Source organism: Equus przewalskii, chromosome 12, assembly GCF_037783145.1.
Source record: "Equus przewalskii isolate Varuska chromosome 12, EquPr2, whole genome shotgun sequence".
Taxonomy (NCBI): Eukaryota; Metazoa; Chordata; class Mammalia; order Perissodactyla; family Equidae; genus Equus; species Equus przewalskii.
Window position 1 is genome coordinate 1,208,567 of NC_091842.1, and position 22,247 is coordinate 1,230,813.

Sequence of the window (22,247 nt, forward strand, 5' to 3'; positions counted from 1 at the left end):
TGTTGTGTGGACTAAATCTGTCACCACGCGAGCGAGAGGGTTGGCCTGCAGTGCCTGGTCCCGGCCACAGGCAGCGTGAGCTAGGCCTGTTGTTATGCATTTAGGGACCAGATCAGAGCACCACAAGCTACACAGCCGGGTTTAGGCTCAGACGGGAGCCCCATCCATGCCCCAACTCCCCACTTGGTAAATGAGAGAGGCCACGGTTCCACGGACAGAACACCTGATGTTTAGATGACAAGTTGAATAATTACAGGCTGACGTTGAGCTAAGAGACGTCTGCCCGATGCTGCTCCAAGGGATTAATCTGACGAGGCCATGCCTGGGCTCCTGGACTGTGCCCCGTCCCCCGGTCCCTTTATCCTGCAGTGACTTGAGCTTCAGACCTGTCACAACACACAGTCACCTTTGAGGCCTCACTTGTGTGTGGACAGTCCTTTCCTGTCTTCCTTGGTCGGCTCTTTATGCCCTTGAAATTCGCATTGGTCCAGGTCCTCCAAGAGGCCGATGCCACGTGGGGCCCAACATGTGGGATCTTATAAGGGCACGTGCGGGTGTGAGAGCAGGCAGAGAGGGAGCTGGAAGGTTGTGGGAACCAGGAGGCCGCGGGTCGAGTCTACCCGAGGGGTAGAAAGAGGACGGTGGGCAGGAGCCATGCTGTCTGGGGAAGATGGGGCAAAGCTGTTGGGAGTCTTGAGCCAAAGTTGGCCGCAAAGGAGGCCTGCGTCTCCCTGGGCTGGGCCTGCCTCAGTTTCCCCTGGTGTCCCCAAAGCATGCAGGCACTAGTAGGGGGCGGCCTGGGGGACCTCAGTCACTCAGGCTCCCTGCAGCAGAAGCCTGCGAGGTGCCTTTCCCGCCCAACCGGCACCTCCTCCAGGAAGTCCAGCAGATTTCCACGTGTGACTCCTGGCCCTCCTCACGCTCTGAGGCTGCCCCGTCACCCAGACGCTGGCCTGTCCCTGCGGGTTTAGCCAACTGTGCCCTGGACGAGACTGTGAGGTCTGCAAAGACAGGGGCTGTGGCTGACGGTGGCCCCATGGGGGGCACAGAACGGGGCACACACAGCCACTCGGTTTTGTGAGGCAGCAGCCCTTGACTGTTTCCGTCTCTCTCATCTTCAGCAAACTCACGCTCCACGTCACTTGTAAATTGGCCCCACTGTTTGCACCAGTCTCCCATGGCCTGTTCCAGAGGGATTTCTAAAACCAAGAGACTCAGGATTTCAGAAGCTGTTGGTGCTGAGAGAAAGCAAATAAAGATCCCTCTTCTGATCTCCGGAAAGCACAGAGGCTGCACGCTGTTTCCTCACGTGAACCCTGAGCGGTGACTCCTAAATTCCCAGGAGGGCGTCCCGGGTGCTCCCTCTATTCTGGGGATCCCAGCCGGCTCTCTGCTGGAGGCCTGGGTAGCCACAAGCCGACTTCCGTGGCGTAAATGCCATCCTGAAGCCAACACCTCACCCCGTGCTTCCGCCAAACCTTGGGATTATTTTCAAAAGGCAAACCGACCTGATCTGAAAGCCTTTTACTGGTTCCTTGCTGAGCTCAGGATTGAGTCCCAAGGCCTCAGCGCAGCACAGCAGGCGCTCTGCCGGCTATCCATGGCCTTGGATATCCATGTTGGGCCAGCCCGAGCATCCTGTGGTCTGATCTCAGCAGTATCCTTCGATCACTGTGCTTCTCTCACCACTGAGGATTCCCTCCCTACATAGCCTTCCTGGGCAGTCACTGGCTGCCTCGTCTGTCCCACCCGGCCCTCCCCTAGTTGGCCCCATGTCCGTGGGCTGACACGTATCTGCTCCCTAGCTTTTGAGGACGTGGCTCCGGAGGCTGGGTCTCCACCGCCGCCCTAGCACAGTAACCAGCACATGGCAGGACAGACAGAGACGTCTGTGGAATGGAAGTTGATAGCCACCCAGCTCCCCAAGCTCGCTCAGAGGAGTCGCAGGAAGAGGAGGTAGACAAACAGTGTGCACAGAACCCGCTCCTGGGACCCAGCTCATCCGTGTGGACCACAGACTGCACTCTTGCCACAAGTTTCCCTCCCACCTAAGGCACGCTAACTGAACCTGCGCCGTGTGACTGAAATTTCTCAGCATTGTTAAGAAGAAGGATGAAGTATATCAGAGATGCATTTATTTTTAATAAAAAAAAAATTTCCTCCAACAATTGACACAGCACATCGAGGGCATGATTCATGCCCTGTGACTCATTCTTTCAATTCTCAAATAGATGCAACTATTTGGACCCTGGTGAGAACCATTCACAACTCCCCCAGACACAGTCCACGTCTGCCCTCCATCCATCGATGATCTTGGTGACCAAACAAAGTAAGAGTTGCCCGAGACGTGCAGTTACTCTGGCTTTAAGGGCTAAAGGCAGAGAAAGTTCCTCCTTGCGACAAGCTGAATGAAGAGTCTTCAAATCATCGAGGAGGTGTCTGAGTTTCCACTCGGCCCTGCTGGGCAGCAGGTGCGGCTGCTCACGCCGGGGTCACCACACCTGGCACGTCTGGATCACCTCCTTCAAGGCCTTCAGCCCCTCCATGCTCCTGTCCTTCATGGCCATGGCCAGGAGGACTGCTCTGTTTCCAGCTTCTTGGGACACAAACGTCACCAGGTTCTTTGCAAAGACGTGGATGAGAGGCTGGGGAGGGAAGGGAAGGAAACCACTTTAATTGCAAGAAATGTGTTTCTCCCTTAATGCCTTTGTTAAATATCCCCTAGGAAGCCACGCTGGCTTCCTCACCACCGTCAAATCCCCCCATAAGCTCGATTCCGAGGTCACTGAGACTCTCGGCACAGCCCATCATAAACACACTGCTGAAGAGGCATCATTACATTCATTTCCTCAGTGCCTTCCGACTTCGTCTCTCATCTGGAAGGACTAATGAAAGACAAGTCTGCAGAGGGGAATCTGTCAAAACCTCACAGGCGATCTTTTCAGAACGGAGCAGGGACAGCCGCTCATTACCGTACATATCACGGCAGGGTCAAACCCAGAGGGAGCCTCACATGACAAAATCAATACCTCTGCTTGCCTGCCAGATAAGATGCTGATGGGCTGGGAAAAGCATCCCCACAGGCAGGCGGATGCCCTTGGACCCACAAAGGCCTCGGAAAAAGCTGTCAGCCCCGGGGTGGGACCCTGCCTACAAGACACTGCGCCCCTATTAACAAATTATAGTCACGAAAGCGACCGTGGGGATCCCTTCCCACCCGCTTTACCTCGTCCTGCCCCAGGAGGACTTTAGTGGTGAGCATGGGCTTGCTGAAGTCACTGGCCACATTGCTGGGCTCCAGGGAGACCAGGGTACCCATCTTCCCGAACTGGGTCACCACCACCAGGATGTGACTGCTGAAGGCTGTGCAGACCACCTGGGTGGGGACCCCACACACCACCTCGGTCTTCTGTTTCGATATCACCAACGGTTTGCCTTCCATGGCTGGGCCTCTTCAAAGGCACCTTCAGTTTACGGGAAAAAGAAAGCAAAGGACCAAGTCAATCACACGAGGTCAGATCCGCCGTGGGGCTTCAAATCAAGAGCCCCCGGGTTTTATTATATTACAACAGAAACCCACGGAGGCCGGTTCAGAGCGAGTGTCCACCCGCTCATCAGGCTTCACCCGGGGCCTTCCGGATTCGCGGACTGGGACACACGTGCGCACACAGGCGGGCTGTGCGAACACACTTGTCTCTGCACGCAGGCGGGAGGAAGTCGGTACCCGCGCCGGCCCGGCGGTCCGCGTTCCTGGACGACCCCACCGAGTCCCGCGGCGCCCATGGGGCCCGGGCCCGGGAGTCGGCCGTCCCGCCGGGGGAGGCAGGAGTCGCAAGTGCACCGCCCGGGCCTGAGCAGGGGCCCCGCCCCCGTCGCCCCCGGAGGCTTCTCTCCGTGTTTAGGGGAAACCACTGGGCCCGCGGGAGCCGCAGCGGCACTCAGGGGGCGGCAGACAGGGGGCGGCGGGGGCAGGAGGGGCCCCCTGGGCCGCCCACCTTCCGCGGGCCCTCCCCGGCCCCGCGCCAGCCCGCCATGCTGCCCGCGCTCACCGCGCCGCGCCAGGAAGTGACGCACATGGGCGACGCGGGGCCGCCCACTCGCGCCGCCGCGCCGCCGGAAGTGCCCGCCTGCGGGGCTTCCGGTTCTCAGGCCGGCGCCTCCAGGTCCCGGAGCTCTAGGGTTCCGAGCTCGCGGGAAGCTCCCGGCGGGGCGCTGTGGGACCCCACCTTCAGCAGAAGGGCCTCTGCCCTCTGCAGGAGGCGGTCGTCGGGCCCTCCTGATAGGGACCGTGCGGTCCAGGGAAGCTCGGAGGTGGGCTCCGGCCCTGGACTCGGGCTCCAGGCCCCTCCCAGCAGGGAGCTGTCGAGGGGACCGGCGCGCGGGGTCGGAGCCCGACGCGGACCTCGGTCAGGGCCCAGCGCAGTGCGGCCCGCGGGCCCGAGGCCGAGGAGCGGGGGGGCGAGCGGGAGATGACCCGGAGGGGACCCCGGGGCCGGGGGATGACCTAGAGGGGACCCGGGGGGTGGGAGGATGACCCGGAGGGGGTTTGGGGGGTGGGAGGATGACCCGGAGGGGACCTGGGGGGGTGGGAGGATGACCCTGAGGGGACCTGGGGGGTGGGAGGATGACCCAGAGGGGACCTCGGGGCCTGAGGATGACCCGGAGGGGACCTGGGGGATGGGAGGATGACCCGGAGGGGACCTGGGGGCCAGGGGATGACCCTGAGGGAACCCCGGAGTCGGGGATGACTTAGAGGGGACCCAGGGGGCGGGAGGATGGCCCGGAGGGGACCCCGGGGCCGGGGTATGACCCGGAGGGGACCTCGGGGCCAGGGGATTCCGGCTCTACCAGCCGGGTGCGTGGGGGGAGGGGACTTGCCGAAGGCAGGCGGGTGCCCCCATCCCCCAGGGATGGTGGAGGGTGAGGATCGCCAGGGGAAACAGAGCGATCAGTGCAGAGAAGGGGATTCTGGCTAAAACTGGAAAATGCAGAGACAGCCCAGGAGTCCAGAAGTCAGGGCCCAGCCGGAGGAGCTTGGGAGCCTGGGCAGAGTTCCAGGAGAGGACCTTTGCAGAGCCCTCTGCCGCGAAGGAGTGCGCAGCCCATCTGGGATATCCTCCTGTGTCCAGGGAAGTAATAGGAATGGCTCACGTGTGTGTGGCACTTCGTCTGTGCTGGACATTGTTCTCGTGCTTTATTTACAGTAACTCTTTGAACTTAAAAACCCCGTTGATTAGAAACATCTCCGTTCATACAGACGGGATGTTCAGGTTCGGAGAACTTGCCCAGGGTCAGAAAGCTGAGAGGGCTGGGTCAGGCCTGCAAACCCCCTTAATTGCTGGTCTGGTGACATGGTGCCCAGGTAAAGGGCAAGAGGAGGAACTGGTGCTGCCCCCGCAACAGGATTTCTGGTTCCTCTCCAGGGACCCTAAGAGCTCCCCGCTGCTTATCCGCCTTTTCTCCCAGCTGAGGGCTTTATTAGCAGGGTGGGGGAGTCTTGTGCTGATACTGCCGTAATTTGAGCCTGGAGACCGTTCCTGGGGGGATAAACACCCCTTCCAAACCCCACCCCCGGAAGCCTTTCTGTCCAGTTTGCTGACAGCCCTGTCCAGGCGGTTTCCCAGAGCCTGGTCTGTCCACGCTGCTTCACCCCTCAGCATCCCTAATGCCTGTAACTCCTTCCCCACGGTTTAATGACTCCCTGTACAATCCAGGTCAGGTCAAATGAGGCACGCTCCTTCCAAGATGATTTCTGGTGACCTGAAATAAAAGGCGTGTGTACAAAACATCAAGATAGACACAGCAATCAAGAGGAAACTCGTTTTTGAGCTTTCTCGTGGCCAGTACCAGAGGGAAAGATTGTGGGCCTCACTGTTCCCATCCTCAGGAAGCAGAGGCCTCTCCGTTTCTCAGGAGAGTCTAAGTTTTGGTTGGTTCTAAATTTGAACACACATCCACCCACACACCCCCCAAAAGCAAATGGACAATGTACTGCTTTGCCCTGTGAAACCTAAACAAAGTTGGTTCACTTTTATGCACCTGCTCATGCATTCTCTCTGTGGGCAAATAGACACGAGAAGTCTGACCACCCCCCCGCCCCAGCCCTCCAAAAAACCTCTGAAATAAACTTGGCACCTTTGTAAAAGAGATGTTGAAGAACAAAGTGGATGATGTTTTGATGACACTTAAGCAAATATGTAAACACTTGTCATTTGGCTATTTTTGGGTCTAGATCTCTGAGTGGGGGGGAAACGGGAGGTGGGAGGTTTGCCCCAGGCTGGGTGGTGGCAGTCCATGGAGGGGGCTTCCCGGTGACCTAAGTGGGTAGAACTTGCACGCTTAGAATGATGGAGGAGGAACCCGGTGCCTGCTGTTGACTGTTCTCCTTTGTGAGGCTGTCGTTGGACCAGAGAGAAAGATCCCTTTAGTGGATTCACTTAAAATGGGAACGAAATAGTAATAGTGTCAAGAGTGGGCACAAGAGTGAGAATTTATCATGAAAAGCGGGGAAAAAAGAGGGGGGTGAATACCTTGAATTTGTCTTAGAGTCAAGGAATTTTAGTTTGCGAATGCAATTATGCATTAATTTGTAGAACCAAGAAGGAATTAATGAAGTGTTGATCTGGCAGGATCATAATTTTTCCGGCAAATTGCATGATAGCTTAATAGATCACCCCGTGCGTGGTGTGTGATTTTCCCAGCTCCGTTATAAAGAGGTTTGGCTTTGCCAAAAGGGATGAGGGCGCCATCAATTTTCCCAAGAGCCTCTCTGAATCCTTTGATATTCAAATCACTTCCTGTTGAAGTGCGGTGCTGTCATTAGCCCCGTCAGATTCCACCCCCTCAGTGCCGGTCTCCCGCCACCAGGCCCTCCCACCCTTGCCGGTGGCTTTGGGCTTTATCTGAATATCCCTCAGTATTGCTCTCAGGGGCATTTTGAAATCTTGCATCTCTCCTAAGATTTACGATCAGGCTTTCCACTTGATCTGCATGTACTCCCACAGCTTTGCAACATGATTTCCAGGCGTTTCAACGTCCAGTGTGTGTGAGAGATTCCACCAGAGGGATGTTTGAGTGGAGCCCAATTGTGTAAGTGGTCAGTTCATTAGTGAAACTCTGTTAGGACGATTTCTGTTTCCCTCTGCAGCCTCATGAGCGCAGGCACTCGGGGAACCCAACGTCACCCCTCAGGACCTCCTGGGTGTGATGGTCTCGGGGTGGGTAAGTCTTCGGGCTTCAGAATCAACCTCTTTGGCCCCTTGGTGCTTTGTGGCCACCTGCCCTGTCAGCCTCAGTTTCCCAGCTTAAAATCCATTAGGATTCTTTGAAGCGTAGGTGACAGACACCCATGTGACCCCATTTTACGCCCCGAAAGGGGAACAAATGAGCTCATACAACTGAAAAGACCCAGAGACCCAGTTTCTCTCTCCGTCTCTCCACTCTGCAGTTGTGCTGGCTTCATGCTCAGATGGGCTGTCCTGTGTTCTGGTACAATCGCCAGCCTCCGCTCCCCAGTAGCTTTTCTTTCCCAGTGTTCCCAGTAAACGTTCCAGGATTGAATCTCCTTAGACCAACCTGAGTCTCATGCCCACCCCTGAAGCAAACACTAAAAAAATAAGTGAACGTAGGGGCCAGCCTGGTGGTGCAGTGGTTAAATGCGGACGTGCCGCTTCAGCGGCCCAGGGTTCGCTGGTTCGGATTCCGGGTGCGGACATGGCACCAATTGGCAAGCCATGCTGTGGCAGGCGTCCCACATATAAAGTGGAGGAAGATGGGCATGGATGTTAGCTCAGGGCCAGTCTTCCTCAGCAAAAAGAGGAGGATTGGCAGTAGTTAGCTCAGGGCTAATCTTCCTCAAAAAAAAAAAAAAAAAAAGTCAACGTTGAAGCCACTTCCCGTGCATTTGGGAGCTAAAAACTACTTCTAAGTAATGGATGCGGAAGGAGACATCATAAGTAGAAATTACAGAATAGTTGGAACTCCCCACTCTCCCTCCCCCAGGCCCGGGGAACTACCCACCTGCTTTCTGTTTCTGCGGGTTTGCCTGTTTTGGACACTTCCTTTAAATGGACCCCTGCACCATGTGGCGTTTGTGTCTGCCCCCTGTCATTCGGCAGCCGGTTCCGGGGGTTCATCCGCACTGTGGCCCGTCTCAGTGTTTTATTCTTTTTGGAGAAAGTAATTCTTGCTGAGTAACTGGGAGGGCTCGATGATGTCACATCTGACAAAGGGCCTTGTTTAGGGCCTGACACACGGAGGTTGTTTAGTAAAGCTTCCTTCCCATCGTGAGTCACTGGAATCCACTGGCGATACCGCATTCCCGGGCCCTCACGTGACCAAGGGCTCCACGCCCTCTGCACTCCAGGCTTTTCAAGGGGCAGGAAGACGAGGAGTGGAGTGCTAACCCATCTGCCTGGTCCCCTAAGTCACCTCGATGGGACCAGGAAAGCAGGCACCAATGGCTGGTAAGGCTATGAGATGCACAGACCCCTCTCTGGAGAAAGGCTGTGACGGTGTAGACGCTGGACCGCGCCAGCCGTATCAGGGCATACATTTAGAAACAGGCACAGAAGCTGCAGAGGCGGCAAGGCCAGCACAGCAACCTTGGCCTTCTAACCGCTGTCTGTGGCTCTTTCTCTGCTCGGCGACCCTGCAGCTAAGGACAGAGAGAGACTCCATGCTCTCTCGATCCGGTTTTACCCCCAGCCTCACCGCTGCCTTTCCTTCGCCCCAGCTCGGTGTGACTGAATCTGCTGGCCTGGCTGCGAGCCTGTGAAGTCGCTTGTGGGTTACCGTGTCCCCGCACACAATGGTGGCATCAAGTGGATTCCAATTCTTAGTCCAACCCCCAGAGCCCCTGTGCACAGCAGAGTGGAACCCTGCCCGGTCCTTCGGCACCATCCTCTCATCTTCCGGCGCTGCGTCAGACGATGCTCTACTGCTATGCACAGGGCTTTCATGGCCAATTTTTTCAGAAGTGGGTGGCCACGTCCTTCTTCCTAGTCTGTCTGACTCTGGAAGCTCTGCTGAAACCTGTCCACCACGGGTGACCCTTCTGGTATTTGAAACAATGGTGGCACAGCTTTCAGCATCACAGCCACACGCAGCTGCCACAGTATGACAGCGGACAGACGAGAGTGTGGTTCCCTGACCGGGACACGAACCCGGGCCACATCGGTGAGATTGCCGGATCTTAACCACCAGACCACCAGGGCTGGCTCTTGAAGAAATAGCTGCACAGAAATATAAACAATTCTAATTAGGGTGCTCCACAAGACAGAAATTACCTTCGGCAGCACCCGGTTATCTAGGAAAAGAAAATGAACAATTAATTTTTTCCAAACTAGGATTACCCAAGTTGAGGGAGGGGGCAGGATATAAGAAACATATTTGCCGCTGGAAAAAAGCGGCAGAGAAGAAAAAGATTAAAGGCAGCTAATTGAAAATTACATATATTTTATTACAAAAACAAAACCCTGGGTCTGTGTGAAATTCAAATTTTCCCCAAGGGAAATTAATGAATACCATTAAAGCTGAGTCCAGTTCATGAGGATCCAGGGGGAGTTTCATCCGGAAAGGGAATAAATCCTCTTCTAGGGAGAGTGAAGGACCATTTCCGAGCTGCCTGCAGCACAGGGTCAGAAGTCAACGCATCGTTTTCCTACCCAGGCCAGTGGTGTTCCCTGGTGGGTGTAGTCTCGCCTTGGCAAGGGCCAGCAAGGGCTGGATGGCCCAGGGATGGCCTAAGCTTTGGGCTTTCATGTCAATGGGAGTTTTGTTTTGTTTTGTTTTTTTTTGGAGGAAGACTGGCCCTGAGCTCACATCCATGCCCATCTTGCTCTACTTTATATGTGGGACGCCTGCCACAGCATGGCTTGCCAAGAGGTGCCATGTCCTCACCCGGGATCCAAACCAGCGAACCCCAGGCTGCTGAAGCAGAACGTGCGCACTTAACCACTGCGCCACCAGGCCGGCCTTCCCCCCCACATTTTTTTTTTTTTTTAAGATTTGCACATGAGTACTAACATCTGTTGCCAATCTTCTTTTTTTTCTCTCTTTTCTTCTTCTTCTCCCCAAAGCCCCCCAGTACATAGTTGTAGGTGCCTCTGGTTGTGGCATGTGGGATGCCACCTCAGCATGGCCTGATGACTGGTGCCATGTCGGCCCCCAGGATCCGAACCAGCGAAATCCTGGGCCACTGCAGCGGAGTGCACGACCTTAACCGCTCGGCCACGGGCCCGGCCCCATGTTTCGTTCCTTAATAAATGAAACCTTAATCCACGTGCAATTTCTGAAAGGCTTCCTTTCAGTATTTTAAGAAGTTATCCCCCCGGCAAAGAGGCCGCCTCGATGCCCCACGTTGAGCCGAACGGCAAAGCCAGCCAGTCCTCAGGGAGGCTCGCGATGGCTTGCACTGTTTTCTCTCACAAGGAGACGACAGAAAGCCACGTGCTGCCTGTCACGGTGCCTCGGCCACCATCTGTTGAATTGGATCGAGTTCACATTGGTGCGCCAAGCAGTGGGTCAGGGCGGTGGGCTGGGGGTTGGGCGGGGAGGTCCTGGGGCTCTGGTATTAACTTGCTGATGACCTAAGACAATTCCTTGCCGTCTCTGAGCCTCCATTTCCTCATCTGTAAAATGGGCACATCGGCCAGGTGGCCTCCAGGTGCCTCTGATCCGCTCTTCCGAGCCCCTGTTCTGGGACGGGGATGGGGCCACAGCGGAAGACATGGCTGGTGTTCCTGCCTCAGACGAGTTGGAGATGGACCTGAGGCTGACTTTGTCCAGGCAGAGGGGGAGTCGAGGGGGCTGGGGGGGGGGGTGTAGCAGACGGCCTGACCTGTCTGAAGGCCTGTTCTGGGTCTGTGGGCTGGGCCAGAGGCCATGAGCAGATTCTAAGAAAGCAGACTGGGCCCAACACGGGGACTTTCTGACCTCCGGAACTTTCCAGCAATGCCAGGGCCTCCCATGGGTGGGGGTGAGCGCCCTCCCCCCTGGAGGCATCGAGACTAGCCGACATCCAGGGTAAGGACTTGTAAGAGGAGGTCGGACTCAGAGTTTTGAAGGTTTTTCCAAATCCGAATGTCTATAGCTCTGTAAGTCAATTTACCAGCAGAACTGACAGGCACGATGAGATTCTAAATCTCACTAGAATGTTCAAAACAAAACACAGAACTAAACTAAACAGGAGCCGGCAACGCCAAGTGCTGACAAGAATGTGGCAGAAGTGGGACACTCGGGTGTGGCTGGCAGGCATGCACAGTGTCCCGGCGCTCTGGGAAGCAGCTAGCGGCTTCTCAGAAAGATGAACGCCCACCTGCCACACGCCCCAGCCATCCCCTTCTGAAGTATTACCCAGGAGAAATGAAAATTTATGCTCACAAAAAACCCGAACGTGAATGTTTAGAGCTTTCTTTACCGCGGTCCCCGGACTGGATACAAGCCACGTGTCTTCAACAGGGGAATGGCTAAGCACACCTGGCACGTCCCCGAGATGGAACAGGACTCGGCGATTAAAAGGAAGAGGCTGCTGAGGCCTGAAACGGCGCGATGGCCGTCACCACCAGAGGGCTGAGTGAGAGTCCTGGGCTGCGTCCTGTGCAAGTGCATTCGTGTGGCGCCTGGAAAAGGCAAGATTATAGGAACAGACGACGGATCGGTGGTCACAGAGTTGGAGGCGAGGGCAGAGGTGACCGCAGACAGGCGCCACACGCAAAGCTTTCGGGACGATGGAACTTCTGCATCTTCATTGTTGTGGTTACACGACCGTGCGCGTTTGTCTACACTTGTAGGACTCTGCTTCCTCCGTGACCTTTGGGGTGTGTAAGTTAAAAAAGAGTGAATAAATAATTCACGCAAACGACAAGAACTGATGGAACTGATAGAAAAACGCCACCTCCACCCAAAATGGGCTCTCGCTTTGAATTAAGGCCCGTCCCACCCGTCAGGAGGCTACTATATATGCACATAAAAAACCCCGGAAAACAGGAAGCGTTGGTGAGGGTGTGGAGAAATTGGAACCCACATGCGTTGTTGTGTATGGTGCAGCCACTGTGGGAAACAGTACGGCAGTTTGTCAAAAATTTAAACCTAGAATTGCTCTGTGACCCGACAATTATCCTCCTGGGTGCACGTCCGAAAGAGGTGAGAGTCTTGAAGAGACACCTGGACACCCACGATCACAGCAGCATTATTCACAACGGCCAAAAGGTGGAAGCAACCCAAGTGTCCATCGACAGGTGAGTGAATGGATAAACAAGATGTGGCCCATCCAGACAATGGAATATTATTCAGCCTTAAAAAGCAAGGAGGTTCTGACACCTGCTCCAACATGGACAAAGCCGGAGGACATTGTGCTGAGTGAAACAAACCAGTCACAAAAGGACGAATCCTGTAGGATCTCACTTCTATGAGGCCCCTGGAGTCATCACGTTCCTAGAGACAGAAAGTAGATGGTGGCGCCAGGGGCTGGGGGAGGCGGATGGGGAGTGAGTTTAATGGGGACAGAGTTTCAGTTCGGGAAGATGAGAAAGTTCGGGAGATGATGGTGGTGATGGTTGCACGACAATGTGAATGTGCTCGGTGCCCCTGAACGGTACACATAAAAATGGTTAAGATTGTAAATTTTGTTACGTGTTATGTTACCACAGCTAAAGGTAAAAAAAAAAAAAAAAAAAAAAAGGAAACGTAAAAACGAAAATAGCTGATTGAAGAGGCTCCCATCCACCAAAGGTGGGACAATTTGAGAATCAAAATAAGTAATGACGGTAACAGACAGAAAAAGAAATTAAGGGCTGCCTCTTCTCCAAAACCCAGCTGCACGGCCATCTCCTTCACACGGCCACAGATTCTCGGCCTTCTGCCTGGGCCCAGGAGCCCTGCACACTCAGGGCTCCTCAACGGCCTCGAAGAAAATGCATACGTGCCCCCCCCCTTTTCTGTGGGGGCCTTGGGAAAAGGGTGAGCAAGGACAAGACACTTCTCCGAGGAAATGGAAAGACCACACACGAGAAGCGCCCCTGTTCATTCTCTTCCCAGGCTTTTGTTGAGCACGGACCATGTGGCAGGCCCTGCGTTGGTGCTGAGGGCCCCCAGGTCCCTGTCCTGTAGCCCATGGGGGAGGTAGACAGGGGACAGGGAATTACAGGTGTGGTGAGCAACCTGGGGGAGCAGCGTGGGGCTGGGGCGCCGCCAAACCCTCGGCAGGAAGCTGCGTCTTAGTCACGTCGCAAGTGACGTCTGCCGGGGAGCCAGGCAGGGGGGTGATAGAAAAGGTGGGCAAGGACCGGTGCTAAGGAGATTCCGGATTCACCTTTTTGCACCTGAGCCCAGGTGGACTGAGAATTCTTTAGTCTCTTCTTTCTTTAAAATTTGTTCTTGTTGTTAAAATAGTTAATATGTGCATGCCCTACAATGCCCCAGAACACAAAGGGGTATACGACGTGAAGTCAGCCTCTGTCCACAGCAGATGCTGCCAGTGTCCTGCTCAGATATTGTCACCCTCACACGTCAGTGCACACAAGTTTGGTTTCCACTGCCTGTGCCTACATTGTTTTGCTGGGGGGCTTTCTCTGAAAGTACTGAAGTCACTCACTCATCCATCCATCCATTCATTCAGACTTTCATTCTTCTATCCAGGTATCTATCCATGTATCCATCCATCCATCTATCTATCCATGTATCTATCCATGTATCCACCCATCCATCCATCCATCCATCCATCCATCTATCTATCCATGTATCCATCCACCCATCCATCCACCCATCCACCCATCCATCTATCTATCTATCCATGTATCCACCCATCCATCCATCTGTCTATCCATGTATCCATCCACCCATCCATCCAACCATCCACCCATCCATCCATCCATCCATCCATCCATCCATCTATCCATCCATGTATCCATCCATCCATCCATCCATCTAGCTATCTATCCATGTATCCACCCATCCATCCATCTATCTATCCAGTATCCATCCACCCCTCCATCCCTTCATCCCTCTATCCATTCAGGAGTGACACATTTGCTTGGTCATTCACTCAACGAGCATTTTCTACTTGGAGCTGGTTTGAGGGGCCCTCCAGATACCTACCACCTCACTGCTGACATGACAGATGATGAGCAAATAGCTGAAGGTCAAGGCAGAGTCAGATAAAACCAGAAATAATCCACCCCCAATAAAGGAAGCAGGCAATACTTTCAAAGGGGGTGGAAAGGAAGGAGAAAATCCTCCGCTAGGAAAATAGCTGTGAAAAAGGATGAGATGGACGCATAAGTAAGGAGGCCCTAGAAACACAGGATCTACTGCCCGGTGAAAAGGCCGGTTGTGACACTGTCACAGAGGCCATTTTGGGGTGGTGGTGGGTATAGAATTGGGGGGACTTGATGTTTCCGTTTTTACACATTGATGTTCTATTTGTATTTTTTATAGTTAGCATCCTTTATTTTTATCACTAGAAAAGCAATAAAAAGGGAAAAGAAAGAAACGTATTTATGGCCATTGTAGCCAGAGTATCTTGAGCCCCACAGCCCCCAAGGGGAATCGGGCAGGGAGATTTGAGGAGGGTCTTCACAGGGAAATGGCGGGCAGGAGGGCTGCAGGCTGAGCGGCAGGTGGTCCCCAGCCTGAGGGAGAGCTGGGGAGGGGGGGAATGTGTCACCAGCGGACACCTCTGGGGGGCAGCAGAGGCCACAGAATGCTCTCAGCTGCCGAGCAGGGGCTGGGCCCAGTGTGGGCGGAGGAACGAGGTGTCCTGTTGTCCTCCTTTCCTCAGGCCCTTTCCACGCCCACTGCGTCCTTGGGCAGGGCCGGCCCTCGGTGCATCTTCCCTGGAGGCCCCGAGCCGGTTCTCTCTTGCTCTGGCTCTCTGCGTCTCTCTCCCCTTCTCCCTCTGCATCTTTCTCTGTCTGCCTCTGTCTCCCCTGCCACGCCCCCCACCGTCTCTGTCTCTCTCTGTCTCTGTCTCTCTGCCCCTCCCACACCCTGTCTCGCCCTGAGTGTCCCCCTCTCTCATCCAGTCATCTGTTGACAAAGCTCTGTGTCCTTCAAAGGCGTCGAGGTCTGTAATTCATGTCACAGTCACCTGCTGAGCCCGTCTCGAGGGCCAGACCCTGTGCTGTGCATGCAGGGGTAGCAAGAAGATGCAGGCCCAGCGCAATCTTCTGAGGGGCCTGTCGGGTGTGCACGACACACGTAGTACGATTATAAATCAGACCAGAGCATGAGCGTTCAAAATCAGGACCAGGGAACACAAGCTGGACTAGACAGTCAAGGCCGCCAGGAAAACACAAAGTGGGTCCCCGCACCGTCACTATTATTGGACCTCAGGTTTGGCTTTGACCTTCCTGGTAGCCACAGAGAAAAGGGAAAGAAGATCAGGTACCCAGGTACCTCCCTCACTCTCTGCGGTCAGAAGACCCAAGCTTTCCAGACTCACCGGGGGGATGCTGGTTCCCGTCTGGAGGGACGCTGAGGGGTCAGGGCGTCCTCTCTGGCAGGTGGGGCCGCAGGCTGTCACTGCTTCTCGCCGGGGATGTCGCCCCAACGTTTTGCTCAGATGAGACTGTGAGATTGTGGGGGACGTGGCGAGCAAGGACCTGCCTCACCCAGGGCTGAGCACTGAGCAGCTCCGAGGGCCTGAGTCACTCTCTGAAGAAATAGCGGGGCCCTGGGCCAGGCTGGGGTGTCATTTTAGGACCTAAAAAGCATGGACGCACAATTTACGTACAGTAAACTGCACACCGTGTGCAGTCCTGTGAATCTGGACCCACAGCTATGGTCGTATAACCACAAGCAGAACCAGGACACAGAACAGTGCCGCCACCCCCCGGAGCCCCCCCGTCCCCTCTTTGTCGTCAGCCCCTCCTCGGCCCGGCCCCCATGACCCCCATCTGTTCTCTGTCCCTGTAGTCTTGCCTTTTCCAGAAAGTTATCTGAAGGGAACGCCGTGGTGTGCGGGCTTTTGAGGAGGGTGAGTGGTGTGTGTGTGCACGCGCGCCTGTGCATGTGTCTGCGTGCACGTGTGTGCACATACACTCGTGTGTCTGTGTCCCCCACACGAAGGGCAGAGGTGGCCCCCATCCCACTCCCTCAGCGCTGCTGGGTACTTTCTAAAGACGCACGCGGTGACACCTGGAGATTTGGCGGTGGCCTGGGCGTGGCAGGTGGGCAGGGAGAGTGGTGTCTGCGGCCAGCACCTGCCTGTCTCCTCGGACATCGGGAAACAGTCTGGCAACAGCCTCTGACATCTTTTCTCCTGCCCAAAGAGGGGTGTCCCCTGCTCCCCGGCCATGTCTGGTGTCCCTCTGCAGCCCCCCAGGGCCTGGCCCCTGCAGGCTGCTCCCTGGGCTCCGAGTGGCCCCAAAGCTGAGGAGGGAGCATGAGGATCTGGCATAAACTCGTTTGACCCGCTGAACCCTCCGCCCGATGAGGCCGTCTGCGCCGGGCCTGCAGTCTCGTCCCGGCCTCTGCGTAATTTGTTTAGCTGTGCTGATCAGTTGAAGGTTAATTCAATTGGACTTGGGTTATTTATTTGTGCCCGGATTTGCTAAGTGTCACTGGAGGTACATGAGGTCTTCATTATGGCAGCGGGATGGCTTCATCAGGGTGATGGCCACTCCTGCCGCGCCCTCCTCCTCCTCTGAGCCCGAGCGGGGCTGGCAGCTGTGGGGGCCAGGGCACTGGGGGCGGAGCTCGACCTGGGGTGGGCCCTGCGCCCAGGGTCCAGAGATCCGGGCTCTAGTCCCTGCTCTGATGCTGGCCGCCGCTCCTTGAAGGATTGATCCTACACGGGTCTGGGTGACCCGCTGTCCCGCAGGTGCCCCTCGGGAGGACCCTAAAGGCGTCCGCCTCCCAGAGCCTCAGTTTCCTCATCCACAAACTGGGGACAACGATCCTCCCCTTGCCACCTCCCGGGGTGGGCTGTGTAGGTGAGGTAGGCCCCGTGGATGCCGTGGTCACTCACGGCGAGGGTGGCCCGGGTGGCGGCCACAGGGTGCTCTGCCCAGAGCTGGGATCTCTCTGGGCAGCTGTGAGGGATGGATGCCGCTGTGGAGCTGCCCACGACGAGCGGGTCCTGCAGCTCGTAGGTTCCTTTTCCCAGCACCGTGGCATCGCTCCAGGGCCGCGCCTGGGGCGGTGGATGGGCATGAGGGAAGCCCCAGTCCGGTGATGTGTGATGGGTCATCCTCAGGGCCGCTGTCCCGTCCGCCCAGCCCAGCCCGCAGGCTCTCTGCATGCAGGCCGTCTCCCGAGGAAGGAGAGGAGAGTTCTGGGTGGGGCTTGTGGGCCCAGGCCCAAGGCTGTAGCCCCGAGGTCAAGGGAGATGAGCGAGGGGTGGCAAGTGCACCCTGGGCCCCCCAGAGCTGGCCAACAGGGCTGGGAGTGCCGAGAGTCGGGACAGAAGAAAGGCTGGTACTTATTCACCATCTCTGAGGTGGCAGCCAGAGCAGGGCAGTGTGGGGAGAGGGTTTAGAGGCAAAGCTCCCCACCCACCTTTCTCCACCCCAGGAGCACCCCACGACTGGTGGGCTTGTCCTTCCCTCCCCTTCCGGAGAGAAACCAGATCGGGGTGCAGGACTCCCTCTGGGCCGTGTTTCCTAACCCTCTGTTCTGGGAGCTCAGGGGTCTCGGCGGTTTAGGCCAATCCCTTAGCTGAAGGGTAGTGGGATCTGAGGCCCAGAGAGGGGAAGCAATGCCACCAAGGTCACACAGTACTTCAGGGGCAGCTCAGGGGCCAGTATCAAGGGCCACATGAGGAAGACACTGCGAGGACCCGGGAGCCGACGCTTCCATCTAGAGAATCAACTTAACACCTCGAAACAGCCCTGTGGGGGCGGGGGTGGTTGCAATTGCCCCTTCTCACGGGTGAGGACGTGCAGGCTCAGAGAGGTTAAATGGCTTGTCCAGGGCCACACAGCTGCTCTGCTGTAGAACTGACTGCAGAACCCGACTCCTTGCTCCTGACCCGTCTGTCTGCTCCCACTCCCCGCCCCGTGCTCCCCATGCAAGGCAGGCGCCAGACCTTCTGGAAAAGACTCGGGTGTTCCCCCACAAGCAGACCCCGAGAGAAAGATCTAGGGGTGCTGTCTCTGGAAGGTGATATGCGGGAACTCAGGTGGGCAGTGTGGGAGTGAGGTGGGGCGGGGCGACGGCCATCGGGGGCGTGTCCTCATGCATGTCACTGTGTGCACGGACGGCTGCGCTGGCTCCTGCTCAAGGACGCCGGGAGCCATGGTGGAGCCCGCCTCGGAGCCATCCCCAACGCTCCGGGCACTGGGGGGGTCTTTATACGCCAACTCCGTCTGTCACGCATGGGGGAAAACATGTGCTCCTGGGTCATCTCCTCCTATCCTTGTGGTGTCGCATGGTCCTCATTTCACAAATGGGGAAACTGAGGCTCAGAAAGTCTTGATCGGGTCAGATCCCAAAGCGTCTGTGCCAGGAAGCCTTCCCTGGTTTTCTCCAGTGGGGTCAGGGCCCCTCACCAGGCTCCCGTGCTGCCCTGAGCTTCTGCTAGCATTTACCAATGACATTACGTGATGGTGGCCTTTGATCTGTCCCCCAGGCTGAGAGCCCAGAGCGCAGGGCATGTTTCTGACTCAGCGGAGCATCCCCAGCCCCCAGAATGCTCTGGGTGCAGAGAGAGGGTCAGACATGTCCTGGGTCAGCTCCTGACGGTCTGTCTTACCACGTGTCCAGCCCTCCGTGCTGCCTAACAGACGATCCGACGACCTGTTTATCACAGCTCGTGGTGTCGTGGGTCAAGAATCGGGGCTGGGCTCAGCTGGGCGGTTCTGCTCCACGTGGCACTGACCAGATGCCACTCGGCTGGAGGGTGGGCTGCTCTGTGGGGTCCGAGATGGCTTCACTCGCGTGCCTGGCACCTTGGCAGGGATGGCTGGAGGGTAGGCTCAGCCGGGACTGTCCACTAAGGTTCCTACCTGTGGCCTCTGCAGGGAGCTGGACTTCTCACGTGACAGATCAGGGCTCGCAGAGCTGGCGTCCCACAGGGCAGGAGGGGAAGCTGCCAGTCTCTTAGGGCCGGGCCACAGCATCTCTCCCCTCCTCCCTCTCTCTCTTCATTGTAGTAAAACACACAGAATACAATATTTAGCATTTTAGCCGTTTGTGAGTGTACAATTCAGAGGCACGAACTACATTTGCAATGTTATGCAACCATCTCCAGTAATGTACATGAAACGTTTTCATCGTCTGGCAAAAAAACCCTGTCCCATTCTCCCCTCCCCCTCCCCCAGCCCCTGGCGCCCACCATGCCACCATCTGTCTCCATGAACCTGACAGCTCCAGGGACCACACAGAAGAGGGGTCACACAGTATTTGTCCTTCTGTTCCTGGCTTATTTCACTGAGCATAACCTCCTCAAGTTTCCTCCGTGTTGCAGCTGGTGTCAGAATCTCTTTCCTTTTTAAGGCTGAACGATGCTCCATTGTGTGCATGGACCACACTGTGTTTACCCGTTCACCCGCCGACGGACACTTGGGCTGCTTTCACCTCTCGGCTCCTGTGGGCGACGCTGCTGCCGTGACAGGGGGTGAACGAGCATCTGAGTCCCCATCCGCTCTCGGGAAGCAGTCACTGAGCCCACAGATTCCAGGGGAGGGGGCGTGGGCTCCTCGTCAACGGGAAGACGGTCAAGAATCTGCAGCCGTCTTCAATCCGCCGCAGCGTGCTGTGCAGAGAGGTTGCTTGGAAACTTCGGGCCCCATAGCAAATCAGGAGGCAGCAGCAGAGACATCCAGATGGTGGAGGAGAGGAGAGACGGGGGCCCCGGCGTCTGGGGATGCAGGAGAAACCAGGCTGGGCCTGGGAGGATGGATGGGAGGCAGGCGGCCGACAGGAGTGAGCTTGAGAAATAGAAGCAGGGGCGGAACCTTCGGGAGAGGGCTGAGCCTGTCGTCCTCAGGCCTGGAGGAGCAGGGGTGTGGCTTCAGGGGGAACTTCACTGGGCAAAGGTGAAAGGTGGGCATGGAGGCCGAGGGCCAGGATGTGAGTCTGGACTCTGCCACCAGGGAGCTATGAGACCTAAACTCTCAAATGTCCTTCCTCGTGAGATGGGACAATGAGAATGCATCCTTGCAGGACGCTGCGGGAATTCAGTGGGAAAATCCACGCGTCCCTCTTGCCTGGCTCACCGTCACCTGGGAGGTTGTGGGTGAGGAGAGGGGCCCGCTGTAGACCCGCTTTCTTGGTCTCAAGGCAGCGTGAGGCTGTGCCCGCGTGGATCAGTCAGGAGGGGCTTCCCGGAAGACCCGGCAGAGAAGGATCCAGGGGGAGCCAGGGCTGGCGGCTGGGCGGGTCCAAGGGACAGCCATCGGGGAGGCCGGCGGCTTCTGGACCCCGCAGTCAGGAGCTCTGGGCTCCATAGACAGTTATAGGCTGGTGAGTTGACTCCCGCTAGTGTAGCCAGCGCCCACCACTCAGGGGCAATAACCTGTGGTTGTCCCGGTGGCCGCCCTGCCGAGGCTGGATGCTGGTGCTGGGCCGGCTCAGGGCAGCCTTCCAGGGGGTGCACACAGAGCCGCAGAGCTTCTTGAGCTCCAACTTGGGAAGGCTGGCACGTCATCCCAGCTGCATTCTACTAGTCCGAGTGCGCCCCAGCCTGGCCCAGCCCTAAGGGAGCAGAGAGAGCCTCCAACTCTCAGTGCGGAAGAAGTGCTGTGGTCATCTCTGAAGGCAATCTGCCGCCCAGGGTCCAGCCAGTGTGCGACAGCACTGGGCACGAGGCCACGCGACCCTGGGGCAGGGGTGCATGGTGGCGGCAGGAGCCGCTGACTCTGCAGAAGGTGGGCGGGCACAGAAATCCACACACCGGCCCTGAGTAAACGAGTTCCCAGAGCTGGAGTGACGTGCTGGGCTTCCATGGGGAGCACTGGGAGCATTCAGTAGGCGCTTAATGTCTACACGTTACATGAAGTGTAAAGAGTGAGCGAACCAGCCAGGCTGGATCCCAGGCAGGTCCTGACTCCTGGCTCAGTGCTGTCCCGTCTCGGCCCGCCGCTGTCACTCCAGGGCCAGCCGGAGGGCAGTGGGTGCCCTTCCGTGGCCCCTGTGAGGCCGTGAGGCCGTTGGGGGCGCCTTCCAGGGGTGTCACTCCCACCCTTGCATTTCCTCTCCCGGCAGAGCCTCCTTCCTCTCACGGCCTCCCCTCCCAGCCTGCCTCTGCCCGGCACGTCCGCTGAATCCCATTCCCCGCAGACTGCCTCATCAGAGCTGCCTTCTGTCTCATCACCGTGATTTCTCATTTGTAGGTTCAGCTGCACCTGGCTTCTCAGAAATCCGCTCGCCGTCTTGCAACTCGCTAAACTTCTCAAATGCCTCGTCCCCCGCCTGCCTCTTTGGTTCTGCAGGAGGAAGCCGGTGGGAGTGGAGAGAGGGCAGCCCGGGACGTGCCTGCCCACCAACAACGCCCCCCTACAACCTGATGGTGTGGGGGACGGAGGCTGGCGGCTCTCCGGTGGCATCTGTAGGACTGTTTACCTGGACAAGGTGGGACGCAGGCCACATTCTCAGCTAGAAAGAAGGCAGCATGATCTGCGATCTGTCTGTGTGTCCATCCTTTCCAGGAACTATGGAGTAGAAAGACTAGTCAGACTCAGAGCCTTTTTTCCAGGAGAGAGAAGGCAACCACATCTTCCAGCATCTTCTATGTCCCAGGCACTCCCTATGGGCCACAGTGTCATCATCTCTGAGCACTGAGGATTTGCATCTGCCTGTGGTCCCCATGTGTCCCCAGAAGATCAAGCCTTGGGGGTGCATGTGACTGGCCCCTCGTCCCGGGGACGGTGATGAGCAGAGGTGGGTTAGAAGCCAGGCCCCTGGATTGCACTTTGGTTTGGAAGAGAAGTTGTGCGGACAGACCGCCGTGGCGTGGAGTGGACTGTGCCATCGGCCTGGCGCCCTGGGGGCACCACACAGAGAAAGGCAGGAGGTGGGGTGGCTCGGGAGGTCTGAGTCGCTCGGCGGCTGCACCAAGGGGAGCCCAGTGCGAGGCCAGCGCTGGGTCCCAGGCCTCGGCGCAGCCCGTCTGGACCCAGCCTGGCCTCGGGGCCGTGGCTCGGCTGGCCTGGTAGCGGCAACGTAGAGACGTTGTCCCGAGGCTGGCGGGCTCTCTGCCAGAGCACCTGCTGTTTAGAAGAAGTAGGGAGCCGTCGTGAGCCTGGGAGCGAAGCCAGAGCCCAGCCCACACCAGGCGCTCGGGGACCTCGGGAAGCTGTCACCGG

The 22,247-nt window shown here is 56.9% G+C and overlaps 1 protein-coding gene across 7 annotated transcripts; it reads right to left on the reverse strand.

Moving 5' to 3' along the window:
* Window positions 1-2,113: 2,113 nt before the first annotated feature.
* On the reverse strand, window positions 2,114-8,305 carry PSMG3 (proteasome assembly chaperone 3). Of its 7 annotated transcripts, none has more exons than XM_070566134.1 (3): window positions 8,020-8,305; window positions 3,227-3,464; window positions 2,114-2,645 (listed from the first exon to the last, which is right to left on the reverse strand). In XM_070566134.1, exons 2-3 carry the CDS (start codon window positions 3,440-3,442, stop codon window positions 2,493-2,495), a joined length of 369 nt encoding a protein of 122 aa, XP_070422235.1. In that variant the 5' UTR covers window positions 3,443-3,464; window positions 8,020-8,305; the 3' UTR covers window positions 2,114-2,492. The 7 variants fall into 7 exon arrangements, with proteins under 7 accessions (XP_070422235.1, XP_070422234.1, XP_070422233.1 ...); XM_070566133.1 differs by lacking the exon at window positions 8,020-8,305 and adding an exon at window positions 4,050-4,840; XM_070566132.1 differs by lacking the exon at window positions 8,020-8,305 and adding an exon at window positions 3,996-4,067.
* Window positions 8,306-22,247: the final 13,942 nt, after the last annotated feature.